This window comes from Panthera tigris, chromosome B4 (assembly GCF_018350195.1).
Source record: "Panthera tigris isolate Pti1 chromosome B4, P.tigris_Pti1_mat1.1, whole genome shotgun sequence".
NCBI classification, from domain to species: Eukaryota; Metazoa; Chordata; class Mammalia; order Carnivora; family Felidae; genus Panthera; species Panthera tigris.
In genome coordinates, this window is record NC_056666.1 from 82,788,384 (window position 1) to 82,808,450 (window position 20,067).

The window sequence follows — 20,067 nt, forward strand, 5'->3', positions numbered from 1 at the left end:
CACTCCTGCAGCGCCGCTCACCCTTAAGCCCAGCACAGCCCCCTCCCCAACACTAATTATGCACCTGCAGGCGGACCGGAGCCTAGCCTCTCACTTCCTTCCCTCGGGCTATTATGCCACACCCCCTCCACCCTCAGCCAGCCGGCTCCCCTCCCTCCCTCAGCGCCTGCCTGCTCCCCCCACCACCACCACCAGCCCCACCCCCTCGCTCCCTCCCTCTGCCAGCCGTGCATCTGGCGCCCCCGGGGAGCCACTGATTCTCTGCCTGTCGCCTCAAGATCCTGGGCCGAGCAAGAGGGGCCCCCAGCTGCGGCTTGGAACGCAAGCCCCTCCAGTCAGCTTCCTCCCTCTGCCCACCAGGACCAGCCAGGAGAGTGTCTACTAGGAGGCAGTCCTCGAACTCCTCACCTGGCAAGGACAGCAGAGGGGTCTGAGACAGAGATGGAGAAGAGACAGGGGCAGAACCAGGGGCAGAGGCTGATACAGACAGAATGAGAGACAGAGATATGGAGATGGAGAGATACAGGGGCAGAGGCAAAGACTCAGAGATGGGAGTGGGGGTGTGTGTCGGGATGTGTTTGTGTGTGTGTGTGTGTGTGTGTGTGTGTGTGTAGCTGGAGACAGAAGGGGGTGACCTGAGACTAGCAAAAGGAGAAGAGATGAGGTGGGTCAGGACTCCAGAAGATCAGGACCTTAGTGATGGGCTGCTGCCCTGGGTACCTTAGGCCTGGGGATGCCCACTGCCCCCATCTACCTCCTCACGGCAACCCCTGTGCTTGGCACTTGGGCTCGGGATTCTGAAGCCTTGGGGCCTTGGGCCTGGCCATTCCTGCCTCTTCCAGCCTCTCTACTCTCTGCCCCTTCTGCACCCGGGTTCCTGCCTCCTGGCTTCTGGCTGTCTCTCTGGCTGTCTCTGTGTCTGCCTCATCTTCTCAGCATCACGGATCCTTTTCTGGTGTCTGTCACATCCTTGTATCCGAGTATCTCTTTGTATGTGCCTGGGCTTGTCTTTTGGACTGCCAGTGCCAGCATACACCTGTGTGTGTGTCCATCTCTGTCTGTGGACGTTTGCCTCTCTGCCAAGGCGAGGAAGGGGGTTGGGGCCTGAGTACCTGGCTGGGTATGTCTGTCTCTTGGTGCAAGTGTGCATTTACCTCTCTGGCTGTGTGTGCTCCTGTGTGTGTGTAAACTGAGTGTCCATCTGTGTGTGTCAGTGTGCCTCTAGGTGAGCACCTGTCTGCGTGTGCGTGCTGGTCTCTGTGTGAATGTGTTTCACTCTGCCTCTGTGCTCACCTCCGTGGTGTGGCCTGCCCCTGTGAATGCATCTGCGTGCATGCCTGGGGGTGTGTTGATGTCTCAGGATATGCGTCTGTCTCTCTATCTCTCTGCTTGTCCCTATCTCACACTGTCTAGGTGTCGGTCATACCACAACCTCAGCCACAGCCTCAGTGCATAGCAACAGCTGACAGCTGAAGACTCCCTGGGCAGGGAAGAGAGCGAGACTAGGGGGAGGAGGGAGCCTATGAAGAAACAGCCAAGAGGATAGGGACAGAGACAAGGCTGGGGCTGGGGACAGAGACAAGGACAGAGACAGAGGAGGAAGGAGACAAGGATGGAGAGGAGCTGATGGTGAAAGATGGGACAGTGGAAGGGAAGGGACGGAGATTGCACCAAGAGGCTGGGCAGGCGACGCTGAGGGGACTTCCTGCCCAACCCCCAAGCAGGGACGCTCTGGGACGCGCGGGGGTCAGCAGTGAGGGGAGAGGGGCAAAAGTGAACGGCCGGTCCCGCAGAGGGGTCTGGAGATCGCGGAGGTGCCTTGGGGGCGGGAGTGGGGGCGGCGGGCGCCGTTTGTCAGCCCTATTGACAGACGTGATGGGGTTTCCGTCCGTGATCAATGATTCTCATCTCCGGGCCGAATGAGCCGCGGGGCGCCCATCCATCCCCGTCAGCGCCGCGCGGCCCCAGCCGCCCCGAGGCCCCGCCCGCCCTCACCTCGTCCCCTGCCCTGCTCCTGCCCCGGACCCACCTTAGCCCGGAGCATAAAAGGGGCCCGGAGCACCGAGGGACCCTGGTCTTCCAGGGCTCCTGCTCCGCCGTGCACCCCTTCGGGGACACGGTCCCAGAGCCTCGAGCCCCACGCCCTGCCCCATTCCTCATCGGTGCACAGACCTAGCCTCTCCGGTACACCATCCCTAGGTCCCGCAACCCTCTGCGCTTCGCACCTGGGCTGGGGGCGTGTCCGGGGCGTGTCGGGGTGAAAGTCACCTTCGGTGCCCCCAGCTGGGCGGGAGGGGGCGCGCGGGGCGCGGCCGGGATTGGAGCGACGCGGAGCCCCGCCCCCCCGCCCGCTCGAGTCCGACCCAACTTTCTCCCCCGCCCGCGCCCCGCCCCCAGCGCCGAGCTCCGCTCCTCTCGCTCAGTCCGCGGGCCGCGCCGCCTGCTCCCGCCGCTCCGGCAGCCACCCCACGGCGCGCCAGCCCGGGGCTCCTCGCCCCCAGGCCCGGCTCCGGCCTGCCCGGGACCCGTCCCGTCCGCCCCCCGCCTGGCCGCCTGGGAAGATGCGGCTGCTCCAGGAATGGCTTCTCTTGCTCTTTGGCCCGTGGCTCCTGAGGCAGGTAAGGGCAGCAGGGCTGGAGTGGGAGCGCCGGGTCCGGGACGCGAAGGTCCCAGAGTGCGAGGGGCTCGGTGCGCCCGCCCCGCCCCCAGCGCGGAGCGTCCCAACTTTGCGCGGCGTGGAGGAAGCGGACAGACAGACTCCCTGATCCAGGACACGCGCTCTCCCAATCCAAGTTGGCTGAGGGTTGGGGGCGGGTGCCGGGGTGGAGGCCCGACTCGGATCTGGCTTCAGGCAAGGCGGGGGAGGGGACGAAGCCCGACCCGCGAGTGCGCCAGACTGAGCGGGAGTGCGAGACAGACAGACAAGCCAGCAGGGTGTCAGCCTTGCCGTCTTTCCGCGCCAACCTCGCTCGCCTTCCTCGCTGTCTGTCCTTCCACTCCTCCACCCTGCCTTTCCGTTTCTCCTCTCTGCACTTGTCACAATGCCAGGTGGGCACTGTGTTCCGAGCATCCGCGGCCCGAACACACGCGCGCACACAGATACGGCCGAACTTGGCTACGATCTCCCATCACATTTCCCGCGGAGACACCTTCTCCCCTGCACAAACCTCACAGACACACCCCTCTCGCGCGCCCAGATGATGAGGGTGGGGGCTGTCTGGAAGGGGAGTCTCTCTTGGTGTCCTCCCCTTGCCCCCACATCCCTAGGCTGCCTCTTTTCCCTGAGTCTCTGGGGTGAGGACACAGAGGCTAAGGAGGCCCAGATTTGATCTGCTCCCTCCCAACTTGGAGGCTTCAACTCACGAACACAGTGTGCTCATATGTGCTGGTGTGGACTGTGTGGGTCAGCGTGTGCACCTGTGTGCATGCATGTGTCTTGGGGCAGCAAGGCTTGGGTGTCTAGTGCTGTGGTCCAGGGTGCATGTGTAAGCTGCTATGGTGTGTGGTGTTGGCTTTGAAGGGGTGAGTGCAAGCGCCTGCTTCACCGCGCAGCTATCTGTGCCCTGCTGTGTGTCCCACAATGGGGGCCTCGGACCTGGAGCCTGCTTCCTTCCATTGCCTCCTTGTCCGAGACTTTTCTGTTTCCTGCACCCTAGCTGTACCTACCTAGTTTGAGGGCAGGCAGGTAGCTTCCTAAACCCCTACTCCTGCACCCTTGCTCCAGCCCCTACAGAATCTGGAAGGGATGTAGTTCCCCCCCCCCCACCTTCCCCTGCCAACATTTGGACCCCACCTGCTTAGCCAAATCAAACTCAGCCACTCTAGCAGGGTAGGGGCTGCCCAGGTGAAGCTGGTGACCTAGCTCCCTGCCTCTCCCAAACACGTCTGGTGACCTTGAGGGGCTGGAAGGTGGGCAGAGGGGGCCCCTCCACAAAACCTGCTTCCACTGGCAGGAGCTTCTTTTGGACTTGCTGCCCAGCTCTGCCCTTATCCACTACTGCAGGATGGGGCCTGGGCCCCACAACCCACCCGTATACGTGAAGGCCTGGGGGAGAGGAGGTAAGGATGCTACTCCCCTGCCCCTCCTTTGTACTTCCTCACCCATTCTCCTCTCCACTCTCCCTATCAAATAAACTCCCCTGTGGACAGATCTGGTTTAATTTCCTTTGCCCCCTGAAGGGGAATGAAACATCTGGTGAAGACTTGAAGGAGAGTAAGCATGAGGATGTGAGCGATGGGGATCTGTCTGAGTGTGTGTGAGCTGCAGCTGTGGGCCTCCGTGTTGGAGTCAGTGGGGGAGAGTGTATCTGCCATTTAGTCCAGCTTGTGTGCCTGTGAGAATCAGTGTTTACATGTGTGTAAAGACTGTGGGTGTGTAAATACGTGTAATTGAGGGGCAGGGTGTGTGCAGAGAAGTGTTTGTGTGTCTGAGGACCTGTGTGTGCTTGTGTGCACTTGTGAGTACCCCAAGGTGGGTCTCCAGTGCATCTGTGTGCTGGGGTACATGCGTTGCCCGTATGTAAGTCTCTGGGGTTTGTGAGTGTCTGTATGCTTGTGGTCCTGAGTGCATTTGAGTGTGGGTATGGGATTGTGAGCCTCAGGGTGTGTTCATATATCTGAGTGTGGCTTATGTGTGTGTGCACTCAGGGCTGTCTCAGTGCCAGAGATGGGAGTATGTTGACACGGTAAGAGGCTGGTGGGGGACAGTTTACAAGGTAGCTCTTTGGGAAACCCTAATTGTCCAACGATAACCCCACTGTCTTTGGCACCACCTGACCCCCGTCACTTGCCCCTCCTCCTGGGCCCAGGACTCTGGGCTTCCGTTGCCCCTGGGGCTGTGGCCTCTTGGCCAGACCTTCCTCCGGATCTTTCTGATATGGTCTCTGACTCCTCTCCCTCTCTGTCTCCGTCTTCCCCACCCCTTGCCAAAGCGGCTGCCTACTGGGAGAAGCAGCAGGCGATCAATAGTCACTAATCACTAATCACTAATTACTAATTAGCTGGGGGAGGGCAGGGGTGGGGCCCTTTGGGACCTTCCAGCTCTATCCTGCCTCAGGGAAGGATTAGGCCCCAGCGAGCCTCTCAGAGCCGGCCAGCCCCAGCCCTGCATCTAGCCACTCCCTCCTGCCTCTGTACCCCTCTCCAGCCCCTCAGCTAATCTCTGGCTGGGCCACTTAGGCACGTGCCGCCTAGGCTAGGGCCCAGAGCCTTGGCGGGGATTTGGGGGTAATCCGGGCCGCAGCTGGGCCAGGGGCACAGGAGAAGGAGGGTGCTGTGACAGCTCCCTTGGGCCAGATCCTGCATGTATAAGAGAGGTACCCATTGGAAAGGAGAATTTACAGGGTCATGGGATTGGGGTGGGGGAGGAGTTGGAGATCCAGGACTGAGTGACTAGGGAAGAGGTGAGGTAATTGGGGGACAGAAATATGGTAATGAAGGGTCACTGGGGTCAGAGGTGGGGTCATTGGGAAGGGGCGAGATAAACCTTGAAAGAGACCAGGTAAGTGGAGGGGGCATCTCAGGGCTCAGAGATGAAGTCATTGTCAAGGAGACGGGGAACTTTGAACAGATCCCTGCAACTCCAGGTGATTGGGGGCCAGGAAGGGGACAGGGTACTAGAGAGAGGACAGGGTCATGGGGCAGGGCTCAAGCACTGCTCGGTGCAGTGGGTAGTCGCCGGGCTTAGGGTGGAATCCAGCTATGGGGTGGAAATGGGGAACAGGGAGTGCTGTCTTGAGCGCTAGAAATTGGCGAGTCTCCCCCTCTCCCTCTCCTGCCCCTCCTCCACCTCCACCCCGCCCACTCCCCCTCCGGCTCCGGCTTCGGGAAATTACATCCCGGCTCCGCGGCTCCCACCCCCCCCCCACCGCGCCCCGGAGCCCGCGCCTTTATAGGCACATTTATTGCAATAATAAAGTGAGGCGCGGGGCGGGGGGCGGGGGGCGGCCGTTCCCGGGGGGACCGCGCCGGCTCTAGGAAGCAGGGAAATAAAATAAAATAAAATAAAATCAAAATTCAGATAACGGTGAGCCTTGCGCTGCAGGCCTGGAGCAGGCGGGCAGGCGGGGCTGAGGGGGAGGGGGCGCCCAGCCCAAGGGCAGAGCCCGCCCTACCAGCGGTCCCCGCCCCCTCACGCTATAGTAGGGTCTGGAAGGAGGTATCTTCTCTTCCACCTGCCTGGCCCCCTCCGGTAGCCTAATCCTGCCCATCGTCTGCCTTTTCCTCTGACTTGTCCCCCATACCTGGTTCTCAGCTCGTGGCTCCGTCCCTGTCTCCCATCTCCTTCCTTGTCCCCCATTGCCCATTCCAGTCCCCATTTACAATTTGCCATCCCCATCTCCTGGGTCTCTGCATCCCTCAGCATCCCTGTCTCTCTCTGCCCAATAACTATTACCCATTCCTGTTCCCACCCCCAACTGCTCCCCATCCCCATCTCCCAGGTCCTATCCCACTCTCAATCCTGCTTCTCTTTCCCAGTGCCCATCCCTCATCCACCATCCTTGTCCTCCCCATCCCCATTTTGGTTCCCATTGCATTCTCTGCCCCTCTTCATTCCCCTAGCTCCTATCCCATCTACATCCCTGTCTCTACCCAATGCCTATCCACCGTTTCTGATCTCTTCTTCATCCCTGTTCCCATGCCTATCCTCGTTCCATCCTCATCTCTGCACCATATACCTGTGCCTGCCGAGTCCCCAACCCCAGTCTCAGTCCTCAACCCAGACTGTCCTGTCCTCCCACCAATGTGCTTACCCCCGTCTCCATCCCTGGTTCCCAGCCAGACCCTGTGAATTCCACCCCGCCCTGACTGCGGTGCCCTCCTCTTGTCCCTTTCTAGGTGCAAAGGCTTAATACGCTATTCCCTCCCCTTCCCCAGCCCTGGCCTGGAGCACTGTTCCTTCCCCAACCACGGGGTGCCGTTCCCTTCCCCCGGTCCGGTCCGGAATCCTGAGCGGCCCCGCCTGACCTACACAGCCGGAGAGAAGCCAGGGACTGGTCTGGAGGCCTGGGGGAGGTGCGCCCTGCAATGCGGCTGGGGGGCCGACAGCGTGAACCTCCCCCCTTTCCCCCGCGGTCCCATCCCAAAAGAGGCCCCCCCACAGACACACAGTGGAGTTTGTTCACCAGCAAGAGGCAGCCTCAACTCCCCTCCATTGCGTGGGCTCACTGCCTTGGGGGCAAAGCACTCCTGGCTGGGTGCCCGCCCCGCATGGGCCTGGAGGCGCTTGGTGAGGCGCACCCCCCACCCATACCCACACCCCCTCCTGCCACTGAGCACCTCCGCCCCCTGCGGCCGACAGCCAGACTAGCCTCTCCCCTCGGCAAATGTCACCGCGCCCAATTAGCTTAATTAAACCAGTTCTGGAGCGACGGGGACCCCTCCTCGGACAACACCCTGCTCCCTCTCTCAGTTATAGAGGGGGAGGGACACCACCATGGATCTCAGGAAAGTGGGGCTCCTTTCTTACCCTGCTTTCCCTGTTCGTTCCCCCACCCACAGATAGAGACAGACAGCCTGAAGGATAGAGGGAAAGAACCGAAAGAGACAGACAGAAACAGGGAGAAAAACAGAATCACGGAAGGAGAAAATTCGAGACAGAGTGAGGAAGAGACTGGGAGAAGAGTCGCGGAGAGAGATGGAAAAACGGTGAAAGAGGGAGCGCGAGAGGGAGAGCGAGCGTGCAAGCGAGGAAGCCAGAGGGAGGATTTTATTTTGTTTTATTCCATGTTCCCATTTCTCGGCTCGTTTCCTCACAGACTCTCACCCCTCCCTGTCAGAGCTCCCCCCAAGGTCGCTTTGGCCAACCCCCCAACTCTTCCCTTTATCTTGGCAGTCTCCTGCAGTAGGTGGGGGGTGTGGGTGCCCAAAGCCCAGGGATTTGCCAGGATCAGAGAAGCGCAGACAGCAATTTGTCTGGAATCAGGGGAGGGGGACACCCAGCACCCTCACCACCCGGCCAAACCTCCTTCCCTCTCCCAGCCCCTGCCTTCATGGAGTTGCTGGACTGAACCAGCCCTGGGCTGGGTGCAGGACAATGAGTGCTGCCCGGGTGTGCTGGGAGTGGGTGTCTCCTCAGAAGCATTTAGGGTCATAAGAGCAGGTGACTGGGTATTGATGGATGCCCCTAGAAAGGCAGTGTTGGGTCTAGAAGGGTGTGCAGATTAGGAGTCAGAGTTCAAAGGACTCCCCCTCCCCCCCCTTCTTTGACTTTCCAGGCAAGGTTCATGTATTCCCTCCTCCTAGACCTCTCTGAGCCCCACCCTGCACTCTCCAAGCCCACTTCCTGGGAAGCCTGCCACCCCTCCCCCCACAGTGGCCTGGGACCCTTCCCACAGCCCCTCTCAGACCCACCCTCCTGGTGTTAGCTGCCAGCTCAAGCTTGTCTGTCTGAGTCAATCACTCCTGCCGCCCCCGCCCCCCTCACCTGAGCTGGGAGGAGGGATGGACGGGAGGAGGAATGAGGGGGGCGATAAATATGTATGACGAGCGGGTGGCGGTGGCATTAATAACCCGGGATCGCAGTGCTGCGGGAATGGGGACCAGGCGGTGGAGATTCTAGCCCAGCAGCTTGACTCTGCCATTCCTGTCCCTTGTGGACTCATAGTGTGTACACAAGGGTGTGTGCAAACAGAGGGGGGCACCCATGCTGCCAGGCCTCTTTACCTACCCAAACCTCTGCGGGCAGGCCACTGTGGAACCCCCCAGGGACCATTCATATACAACTCACACATATGCACCCCCCCCCGGGGGGGGAACAGACCGCACCGGTTCTATCATTGTGGATACACTGACACACACCCTTGAGAAGGAGCTCGACACATGGACAGAGGATGATAGGAGCTCACGTAGGAAAGTGACACCTTCAGAGAACCAGACACGGTCAACTGAGGCATACAACTACACCAGTCTCAGTGACGCAACCACCACAAACGGATAGATACACGGCCTCACTCAGGTCAACACACGGAAAGACACACACACAGCCAAGCCAGGCACATTTACAACCTGGGCATCTATACAGAACCACCACGGATGGACACAACAGGCATTCAGCCCCACAAGCAGGCAGACACACACACAGACTCCTCAGACTGATTTAGGCAGGTGGACACACACACACACACACACCCCAACCATACACAGCCACTTGAAGCAGACACACACCCTCATCACCATGGGTTGAGACACATGGTGAGTGTGCATGCGTGCACATGCTCACACACACACCATCACTCCAGGTAGACAGACACACACCCATAACCATCCGGGGCTGATAGAAACACAGCCACCCCAGGCTGACACACACAGCACCGGCTCCCTGCAATCTGACGTGCACGCAGTAAGGGCCACACTAACCGGCCACAGCTACCAGTCTGACTGACACATTCTGACACTCACGGCTCCTCTCCCTCCCGCTCCCCTCGCTGGAGCGGCATCTCCATATTTCTTCCTCTGGCTCTCGCACGTCTCCTTCACTCCCGGCCACCCCCCCCCACCCCACCCCACCCGCCCCAGATAATTGATGGCCCGGGCCTGGCCCGGCCGCTCCCGCCTCTCGATCCATCTTGTACTCGCGCCCGCGCTGTCTCCCAGATCGGCCGCCACCTGAGACACGCGGAGACGGGAGAGGGCGGGCGGGGGCGGTCCTCAGGCCCCCTATAAGACCAGGGAAGGACCACTAGGCGGCCTCCCCCACAGTAAGAGCGCTGGAGGCCGAGAGGGGTGCCCACGCAGCCCCCAAGCCTCAATCCACAGTGCCGAGACTCTCCACTATTAGCTCAGTCTGTTTTACGGGCCCCTCCCCGCCAGGGAGTAGAGGCCGAGGCCTGGGTGGGGGCTTTAGCCTCGGCAGAGGTGTTGGGAGGTCTTCGCTTCTTTCTTGATGCTGACTGTTGACATTGGTCATGGCCTGGCTTGCCTGAGTCCACCTCCTCCCTGGCCCACCATTATTCAGAACCAACCAGGCTCCAGGCCAGGAGAACCGGCTCCACTCCCTACTCAAAAAGCTTTTGCTTTTTGGATTTCTCAGCCCGCATCGGAGTTCTCTGAGAACACAAGGATTCTCAGTGTCATTTCGCAGATGTAGAAACTGAGGACTGGATCCTGAGTTGGCCAAGAGCACAGAGGTCGAAAGGGCTGAAGGCCTGCACCAATGCACACTCCCCGAACCACTGTGGACTACCCGCTTTCCCCAGGGGCTGGGGAAAGGGGCTAGTGGGGGTAGGGCCATGGGATGGCCTGGCGCAACCCCAGCGTCTTTCTTTCCTGCTCTTTCTTTGTCCACAGGTCGTCAGTGCTCAGATACCAGAGTCCGGGAGGCCTCAGTACCTGGAGCTGCGCCCCGCCGCGGCCAGAGGGGGCGCCCCTGGCCAACAGCTCCCGGTGCCGAGGTCATCCCACGGTCTGGGCACTACTGGCGCCTGGAGCTGGGCCTGGCCGGCTAATCACACCGGGGCACTGGCCCGGGCTGGGGCGCTGCCTGCGCCGCGCACGAAGAGAAAGCCGTCTATCAAAGCGGCCCGTGCCAAAAAGATCTTCGGCTGGGGGGACTTCTACTTCCGGGTACACACTCTCAAGTTCTCGCTGCTGGTGACAGGCAAGATCGTGGACCACGTGAACGGTACTTTCAGCGTGTACTTCCGCCACAACTCGTCTAGCCTGGGCAACCTCAGCGTCAGTATTGTGCCGCCCTCCAAGCGTGTCGAGTTCGGGGGAGTCTGGCTGCCGGGGCCCGCCCCCCATCCTCTGCAGTCTACGCTGGCCCTGGAGGGGGTGCTGCCTAGGCTGGGGGCCCCGCTGGGGATAGCGGCCGCGGGACCCGGGCTAGGAGGCACCCTCGGGGGCGCGCTGGCGGCCCCATTCGGGGGCGCGCTGGGAGTGCCCGGGGCCAAAGAGTCACGCGCTTTCAACTGCCACGTGGAGTATGAGAAGACAAACCGCGCGCGCAAGCACCGCCCATGCCTGTACGACCCATCGCAAGTGTGCTTCACCGAGCACACGCAGAGCCAGGCCGCCTGGCTCTGCGCCAAGCCCTTCAAAGTCATCTGCATCTTCGTCTCCTTCCTCAGCTTTGACTACAAACTAGTACAGAAGGTGTGCCCAGACTATAACTTCCAGAGTGAGCACCCTTACTTTGGGTAGTGCGCCTCGCACTCGCCTGGGCCCTAAGCTTCCCGCCAAATCCCGGCCTCCCTAAGTGGGACCCTTCCCCGTGCCCCGCAGCTCCTGGGGCCGCATTCACCCCTTCCACTCTGAGGGCAAAGGGAACAGCCTTCCCGGGGACCATCAGCCATCAGGTGGTGTGGGTCCTCCTTTTCCTTATGGGAAGCGCTAACGAGGCGGAGGTGGCTGTAGCCCCTTCCGCTACCTCCCAAAATGAAGGGGCAGGAGCGCAGGCCTGGAATAGGCGGGGCTTGGAGGCGGTCCCAGTGTCCCTTACGTCTGCATCGGGCCCCCCCTTATACCCCGGCGCTGGGCTGGACACTCCCTTTGTCCGCATCTGTAATGACGCCTGGCCTGGCACCCTCCACGCACCCTGTCTTACCCCCAGGCGCTTTTCCTCCTGTTCCATCCGGTCCCCACGTAAAGACTGTTAGGCACGTAAGTTGCGGCCTATCCCCAACCCCTTCTGCCAGCGGTATGCCTGCCCGCCTCCCCCCACCCCCAACCCTAATTAGGGTAGCGGAAGCAGAACTCCTGGGCCTAGGCGATCGACTCGGCCCCTGCTCTCTGCCCACCTCCCTCCTGTCCCTGCAGTCCTGCTCCACCTGCCCCTTTCCGGCTGCTTCCTCTCGGTGATATTTTTTCTACGCCAAAACAGACGGGAAAGGGAACAAAATAAAGTGAAATCCAATACGCGTCTGTGTGAGACCTTTGTAGGGGGTGGTGGTGATGTGGGTCTAAGTCTGGCAGAGACCTGGCCAGGGCCCCCTCCCTGGGCGGCTTCTGGAAACTGAGGCAAATATTGACGGAGTTGGCACCTTGGAGGGCATCCAAGACCAGGTCGGACGGAGATGAGGGCGACCCTTGCGGTAGGAGCCCTGACTGAGGCGGGGATTTTCTCCCAGAGGTGGGCAAAAAAGAGGGGAAGCTGCAGCAGACAGAATGGGGGTGAGACCTGAGAGGGGACTACCAGCGGACTGTTGGCGACGACTTGGGGGAGGAGGTATAAGGCCTTGAAATGGGATCGAGTTGCAGGGACAGCGTAGGCGGAGCGCTGACAACCTGCTAAGCTCCGAGGGGCTGGCGGGAGGCGGCAGGTGGGGGGGAGGGGGAACGGTGTTTGCGGCATCTGGAGTCATCGATCTTCCTTTTCCTTCCTAATTTCGTGGGCGCTGAGTTTGCAGACGGCTGAGGGAGGGAGGCCAGAGACGAGGGGGTGGGGGAAGGGACGAGCGGCGCGAGTTTAGAGAGCCTGGCCGCGCTGCCGCTCGCCGCCTGCAAACAAGGCCCCCTTAAGCCAGCTGCCCACCCTCCCCACCCCCGCCTCCAGCTCCCTGCTGCCGCCGCCGCCGCCGCTAATTTTATCCGCCCCCAACCCTGGCCCGGGCGTTAATTGGCTGCGGCTTCATTAGCAGTTCTCAAGCTCAGCCGCCCCCCTCCCCTGGGGACCCCTGACTGGGGCGAGGGAGGGGGTACGGACAAGCTGAGGCACAGAACGACACCTATCGACACCTCGTCTTCTGCCTTCCTTCTCCTGGAGTCCTGGGCCAAGGTACCGACTCGGAGAAGGCAGTGTTCTCCAGGGAGTTTTGCCCACTAGTCAGTGGGAAACTGAGTCAGAGGTGAGTCCCACCCAGACATCCCTGGGAATGAAAAGTTGGTGATGGGGAAAATAAATCTTTGGATGGATGGATGGATGGATGGATGGCAGGATCACAAGATCAACTGAAAGGAAGAGGGCGGTGGGAGGTGGTTCTGGGTCAGAGATTGGAGGAAGGAGAAGAACCCTAACCCAGGGCCTATTGCTGGAAAGAACTGAGAACACCTGAGGCTAGAGTGGGAGGGAAGGAGGTTAAAGCTAACAGGGGACTTCTGAGGCCTGGTATGAGAGCCAAGTGGGAATATTTGGAATTAGCAAGTTAGCCCATCTGGGCCTCAGTTTCTTCGCTTGTAAGGCAATGATAAAATAGCATGTCCTGGAGATTAAAACTTTGCGTGTGAATATGTTTTGTGATGGATTGTCCTCCTCCACTTCCTCTGACTCACAAACTGCCTCCTCTACAGCCATCCTCTTCTTCTCTCCCACCCCTTCCCCCTTGGACACTTTGGACATCTGGGAGCTGAGTTGCCCCTGCCTGTAATTGCACTTGTTGCATTTTTTCCACCTGTTCGCCTCTTATGTCCCAGCAGTCAGTGATCTATTCTTGTATCTCCAAGGCTATGGCATGTCTGGCACAGAGTAGGAGCTCACTGTGTCTGTTGAATGACTAAATGAATGAATGTGTAATGTTGCTAAGTAAGGCAAGGATTCTCAAAATCACTGCTTTTTAGAATCATTGAAGAGAGGTTTCACTGTCACCACGAGTGGGCAAATGCCCACTCTTTAAGATTCATTGAATTAGAACCTCTGTAGGGAAGCCTCACACTCATGCATTTATACTACATTTCCCAGCCAATTCTGATACCCATGTTTGGGAGCCCACTTGTAAAGGAGTCAATGAGTCCCTCATCCAAAGGATGAGCCCAGATGAAGTCAGGCTAAAAGGAAGATCCTTTCCAGTTCCAAGGATCTTTAGCCCCAGGGAAATAAAGAGGGCTCACTGAGTGCTGGAGCAACAAGAGGTGAACAGATACCAAATTCAACAAATGCAACAGCAGGAGGGGGCACCTCACTCAGTTCCAGAATGTCCTGGGAGAAGGAGATACCATGGAGGAGGCAGGTCAGAGGATGAGGGGAGGGTGATTCATCCCAGAGCATGTTTACACACAAAGTCTCATTTAATCCTCACTACATGTTATTTTTTTTATTGCAAGTGAGGAAACTGAGGCCCAGAGAGACTAATTTGCTAGTTAGCCCAAGAACTGGAACTTGAACTCAGGTCTCTCATCGTTCCAAACCAGGGTGCTTCCCAGTGCTCTCTAGCTCGAATAGGAGTCTTTATATTCCCAAAGAGCCTAATAACGCTAAGTAGGTATTCAGTAGGCACCCAATAAATGGTTGTTGTCTGGAGGACAGGATAAAACACACACACACACACACACACAAGCTTCAGGACAGTGAGGAGGTGGGGCAGCACTGGATCTCTTTTCTTTCAGGCGAGAGCCTCTGACCATGGGCTACACATGGGTAACTGAAGCGGAGGAAGTGGGTAAAAACTACAATTCCCAAGAGACCGTAAAGGTCTCACGCATGCGTAGATCTCTCCCCTTAATTCGGTGGCTTCCCGGGCCGTTCTCGCGCATGCGCTCTAAAATCTGTCGTCTTCCTACCCTTTGCTTCCCCCAGCCAGAGTTGGTGGCTGGACCTCCTGCGACCTCCGGTTACGATGCTGCCCTTCTCTTTGCTCTGGGCGACTCGGGTAAGAATGGGGCTTCGGAGATTGGGTGACCAATAGAAAGCAAGCTTCCTTCCTACCCTAGTTCCCTTTCACGAACTCTGGGGTTCTCCTGGCTTTTCCACGCACGTGGTTTTAGTCCTCGGGGAGCGGACGTGCAACTAGGGAATCCTTGAGAACTCCTCACCCCCAGTGCCCGCGGCGTAACTGGGGCCCCTCCTCATTCCCGCAACCAGACGCCCCAGGGCCTGCGACCGCCCATTTCACGTGGCATTAGGGGAGAGAACCGCACCAGATGCCCCGTGGACCCTGGCGGACGAGTGGGGTTCCTGGCCTGGACGGCGAGCTGAGTCTTTCCTGCCAGCTCTGAGCCATGCAGATGATGCAACCTGGCCCCACTGCTTACATCAGGGGTCCCTCAGCTCTATGGGCTGGAAGGAGGTGGGAAAGTGGGGAGCACAGGACAGGATGTGGGTTTTGGCTTCCCTGCAGGCAGGCTCTCCACCGGTCCCCCTTTTCCCAGAGACTGCTAAAGGTCTACTCTGCCACTTCCATTGCTCTGGAAACCACTTCTGCGGCCTATTGCCTGAACCCGTTCCAACTCAGCCTCCTCTCCCCGAGTGCCATGGAGGCCCTAGGGGAACACCCTTTTGTGCTTGTGGGTTGAGGAGGTTCTGGAACCCCAGTGGACTGCCCCTGAATTCCAAAGACATAGGCTTCCAGAGGGCAGACTTTGCCCCGTGGCTTTGCAGAGTGATTCGTGGGTCGAGGTGGAGGGAAATTCCGAGGTGAGGTGAATGGACCGACTCAGAACCACCCCCTGGACATTGACCCCAACCTTGGCTCTAGAACTGGCTTTGGAAGGAGGAGGTGGGGGTGACGAGAATTGGAAAAGGCTGTTTGGACAACTGGCTGCTAGGTTTGGAGCCAGAAAGCCTGATAAGCATGGCTGAGGGTTGTTGGGAGACTATGTGGATGCTTTTTATTTGATCCTGGTTTTTCCTCTCCTAGCCTCTGCAGAGATGGGGTCATCTGGGCAGGATGGCCATACGGTGCCAACACAGTGAGGTGGCCCAGACCCAGACTGGAGAAGCAACCAGAGGCTGGACAGGCCAAGAGAGTCTGTCAGACAGTGACCCTGAGATGTGGGAGCTGCTGCAGAGAGAGAAGGACAGGCAGTGTCGTGGCCTGGAGCTCATTGCCTCAGAGGTGGGGTCTGGGGAGAGGGACCAAGACATGGGCCACAATGGGTGCAGGAAGTAACAGATCATCTTACTGTTGTTTCTACAGATGTACCTTTCAGACTCTGGGCCTTCCTGCTGGGCCTTATCTCCTTGTATCCTCCTCCTCCTCCTCCATTTTAAAAATGTTTATTTATTGGGGGGCGGGAGGAAAAAAAATAAAAATATTTATTTATTTATTTATCTATCTATTTATTTATTTATTTATTTTGAGAGAGAGAGAGAAAGCGCAGAGCAGGGGAGGAGCAGACAGAGAGGGAGACAGAGAATCCCAAGGGAGCCCCGTGCTGTCAGTGCACAGCCTGATGTGGCGTTCAAACTCACAAAAGTGAGAGCACGACCTGAGCCAAAGTCAAGAGTCACATGCTTAACCGACTGAGCCACCCAGGTGCCCCATCTTCTTTTTTTAAGTCTATTTATTTTGAGAGAGAGAAAGTGCGAGCCCCTGTGCAAGCGGGAGGGGGCAGAGAGAGGGTGGGAGAAAGAATCGCAAGCAGGCTTCACGCCCATCTCCCAGCTCGGAGCCTGAAGAGGGACTCGATCCCACAAACTGTGAGGTCATGACCTGAGCTGAAATCAAGAGTCAGATGCTTAATTGACTGAGCCACCCAGGTGCCCCTCCTTGTCTTCTTACTGTGCTCTGAAGAAAAGGCAGAGCAATCTGGATTGTGGGATGGGGACATTAGAGAGCTTCCAAAGCCTTCCGGGGCCCCTGTACTTTAGTCTGGTCCCTTCCCCTTCCCAAGAGGAAAGAGGACCCTAGAAGCACAGGTTCGAATGGACAGGTGGCCCTGCTGGGGACACCTACCACAGCAGCTGGGTTTTTCAGGATGCTTCCTCTGGCCTTTCTTCAGGTCTGACAAGGAACACTGAATGAATAGAGGTTTCTGTAGGGCCTGGCTCCTCCCTGCTGCCCAGGGCTCTGACAGGGTGGGGCTGTGGGGGGCTCCAGGGAAAGGGGCTCAATACCTTCTGTGACAATCCCCCCCACTCCCCCTCACCCCAGAACTTCTGCAGCCGAGCTGCGCTGGAGGCCTTGGGGTCCTGTCTGAACAACAAGTACTCGGAGGGTTATCCTGGCAAGAGGTGAGGCCTAGGTACCAGAGGGCTGGAGGGCAGCCTCAGGGACGGTGCTCCCAGTTACCCTCCCAGCGTGTCTAGAGGAGTGGCCTTCCCAGCCCTTTGCTGCTGGTTGAGGGGGATGGTGGAACCCTTTCTGGGTGCCCTGATATACCCCCCATCTCATGGCAGATATTATGGAGGAGCAGAGGTAGTGGATGAAATTGAGCTGCTGTGTCAGCGCCGGGCCTTGGAAGCCTTTGACCTGGATCCTGCACAGTGGGGAGTCAATGTCCAGCCATACTCAGGCTCTCCGGCTAATCTGGCGGCCTATACAGCCCTTCTGCAGCCTCATGACCGAATCATGGGGCTGGACTTGCCTGATGGGGGCCAGTGAGTATGGATGCAGTGGGTGCTGGGCGTGGTGGGCAGGATGGGCATGAGAAAGGAGTTTTTATTGAACACCTAGTGTGTGCCACACAGGTGGCACATGCAGGCTTCTCCCTGCCCTGCAAGTCAATGGATGAGGAAGAGAAGATCCCAGTAACCGGTGCTCACCATGGAATGGACTGAGCAGTGAGGGTTGCACATACTAGGAGCAGTGTTCCAGGGACAGAGGCCTTTGGAGCCGGGCAGGAAGGCAGTGGTTAAGTCTGGAAGTTACTCGTTTCTGAAGCTGTCTTATCACTGTCGTCCCTTTCCAGTCTTACTCACGGCTACATGTCTGATGTCAAGCGGATCTCGGCCACATCCATTTTCTTTGAGTCTATGCCCTATAAGTTAAATGTGAGTGCTAGGGCCCTGGTGGCCCTCTCCTGGGGAAAGTGAGGGGCTGGAGTCCTGGGCAGCCTTTAGGGTCAAGGAGGAGAGTGAGCTGCCCTGCTTCTGTCTCAGGGTTTCAGCTTTTTGTTTGTCCATCCAGCCCAAAACTGGCCTCATCGACTATGACCAGCTGGCACTGACCGCTCGGCTTTTCCGACCGCGGCTCATTATAGCTGGTACCAGTGCCTACGCTCGCCTCATTGACTACGCCCGCATGAGAGAGGTTGGTGTAGGGCTGGAGTACCAGCCACTTCCCAGGGCGGGTGGGGGGATTTTGGAGGGGGGGGCAGCCTTGGGGAGGCCTGTCTGGGCCCTCCCCAGGCTAAGGCCTGTCTCTGTACCTGCCCAGGTGTGTGATGAGGTCAAGGCACACCTCCTGGCAGACATGGCCCACATCAGTGGCCTGGTGGCTGCCAAGGTGATCCCCTCACCTTTCAAGCACGCGGATGTTGTCACCACCACCACTCACAAGACCCTTCGAGGGGCCAGGTCAGGCTCCCCTGAGGTCAGGCCTTGCCCTTCTCTGCCTTCACGCCCTATTCCAGGGGCACTGTTGGGCTGGATCTGAGAAGAATTCGTTCCCATCTGAAACCCTGAAGATTTTTGCCCAGTCTGTGATGACTTTCCTCCTTGTGCGCATGGTGGCAATTCCCCACTAGGGGATTCGGGGGTGGGAGTGAGGGGCTGCTCTCCTTGATTACTGGAGTTCTACATGCTGGCCCAACTGAGGTAGACTGAGAACTCAGTGGGTCCAGGCCAGGCCGCTTCCTCTGCTTTTCTCCTCCCTTATCCTTTCTTTTTAACTTAGATTCTGATCACCTGCCTCCCACACAGGTCAGGACTCATCTTCTACCGGAAGGGGATGCAGGCTGTGGACCCCAAGACCGGCCGGGAGATCCCTTACACATTTGAGGACCGAATCAACTTTGCTGTGTTCCCGTCCCTGCAGGGGGGGCCCCACAACCATGCCATTGCTGCAGTGGCTGTGGCCTTAAAGCAGGTTGGGGAGCCTACTGTTGTGGGGTGGGGAGGGCCCTGGGCTGGAGGCTTAGACCCTGTTCCATGCTAACTCAGTTGCAGCTGATGGAAGGGAAGTGCCCGGATGGGGTCAGGGTCGGGTCACAACTGTGGTGGAGGTGGAGCAGAAGGGGTATGGCTTGGAGTCACAGGTGCTACTGTCTTGTCTCCAGGCCTGCACCCCCACGTTCCGGGAGTACGCCCTGCAGGTTCTGAAGAATGCTCGGGCCATGGCCGATGCCCTGCTAGAGCGAGGCTACTCGCTCGTGTCTGGTGAGCCAGGGGGGTGGGTGAGAGCCTCTGCAGCCTCAGACAGAGGCCTAGAACTCACCCCTCCCTGCCTACCGTCCTTCCCCTTAGGTGGCACCGACAATCACCTAGTGCTGGTGGACCTGCGGCCCAAGGGCCTGGATGGAGCTCGGGCTGAGCGGGTGCTGGAACTTGTATCCATCACAGCCAACAAGAACACCTGTCCCGGAGACCGAAGTGCCATCACACCTGGGGGCCTGCGGCTTGGTGAGACCTGAGGTTTGAGGAAGGAAGGAAGGATGGCTGCCAGGTGGGCTTGGGCTGTGCTCATCCCCTGCCTCTCTCCCAGGGGCCCCAGCCTTGACATCTCGACAGTTCCGTGAGGATGACTTCCGGAGAGTTGTAGACTTTATAGATGAAGGGGTCAACATCGGCTTGGAGGTGAAGAGCAAAACTGGTGAGTGGGCAAGACCCGGAATAGCTAGCTAGTTTACATTCCCTGTCTGTCCCTCCCCCTGGCTGATCTAACTGCCTTCCCTGAAGTTCTGACCACTTTTTTCCTCATCCCCCTCTAGCCAAACTCCAGGATTTCAAATCCTTCCTGCTCAAGGACACAGAAACCAGTCATCGGCTGGCCGACCTCCGGCAACGGGTGGAACAGTTTGCCAGGGCCTTCCCCATGCCTGGTTTTGATGAGCGCTGAGGGCACATGGGAGAGGAGGCCCATAGACTGAAATTTATTCTCTGGTCTGCCTGGGCCAGTGGAGGAGAACGACTATCTTTCAATTTTTTGCTAGGGGAGAGAAAGCCTCCCACTTAGGGGAAGAGCCAGGTATATTCTGGACTTTGTAGCTGAGATTTCTTTTTGTAACAAGACTTAGAAAGAGGAGGCCTGGGGCTTTCTGCCCTGAACTCTTCCATTATCTCAGTGTTCTAGACTCCTTGCTCTTACTTGGAGAGGGGGGAGTTGCCCTTGTGAGCCAGAGGAAGGGGTGGGTAGGCGCCGCCTTTCTGTTTTTAATCTAATAAAATGCTAACCTGCTTTGAGCTCTCCTGTCACTGTGGGAGGGGTCCCCTGGGCCAGGTAGTGACTTGTGTCCCTCAATGTGTCCCTCCCTTTCCTACCACCACCATCCCCACCACAAGGACACCCCCCCCCCCCCGGGCTGCAGCCTCCTTTC

The 20,067-nt window shown here is 58.5% G+C and overlaps 2 protein-coding genes across 2 annotated transcripts; both read left to right on the forward strand.

Annotated features, from left to right (window-relative positions):
* Positions 1-2,561: 2,561 nt before the first annotated feature.
* On the forward strand, positions 2,562-11,803 carry NXPH4 (neurexophilin 4). The gene is made up of 2 exons (XM_042990854.1): positions 2,562-2,618; positions 10,288-11,803. The coding sequence occupies exons 1-2, from the start codon at positions 2,562-2,564 to the stop codon at positions 11,140-11,142; spliced, it is 912 nt and encodes a 303-aa protein (XP_042846788.1). The 3' UTR covers positions 11,143-11,803.
* A 2,613-nt stretch (positions 11,804-14,416) lies between these two features.
* SHMT2 (serine hydroxymethyltransferase 2) lies at positions 14,417-19,928 on the forward strand. Its single transcript, XM_007081530.3, has 12 exons — positions 14,417-14,522; positions 15,510-15,707; positions 16,746-16,825; positions 16,991-17,191; positions 17,503-17,584; positions 17,721-17,843; positions 17,970-18,109; positions 18,455-18,620; positions 18,811-18,910; positions 18,998-19,153; positions 19,236-19,343; positions 19,462-19,928. Exons 1-12 carry the CDS (start codon positions 14,490-14,492, stop codon positions 19,587-19,589), a joined length of 1,515 nt encoding a protein of 504 aa, XP_007081592.1. The 5' UTR covers positions 14,417-14,489; the 3' UTR covers positions 19,590-19,928.
* Positions 19,929-20,067: the final 139 nt, after the last annotated feature.

Coding starts and splice junctions, on each gene's coding strand:
- SHMT2 (XM_007081530.3), top strand. CDS start 14,490: ATGCTGCCCTTCTCTTTGCTCTGGGCGACTCGG. Junction 17,844..17,969: donor ACTACGCCCGCATGAGAGAG/GTTGGTGTAGGG, acceptor GTACCTGCCCAG/GTGTGTGATGAGGTCAAGGC. Junction 19,344..19,461: donor GGAGGTGAAGAGCAAAACTG/GTGAGTGGGCAA, acceptor ATCCCCCTCTAG/CCAAACTCCAGGATTTCAAA.
- NXPH4 (XM_042990854.1), top strand. CDS start 2,562: ATGCGGCTGCTCCAGGAATGGCTTCTCTTGCTCTTTGGCCCGTGGCTC. Junction 2,619..10,287: donor GCCCGTGGCTCCTGAGGCAG/GTAAGGGCAGCA, acceptor CTTTGTCCACAG/GTCGTCAGTGCTCAGATACC.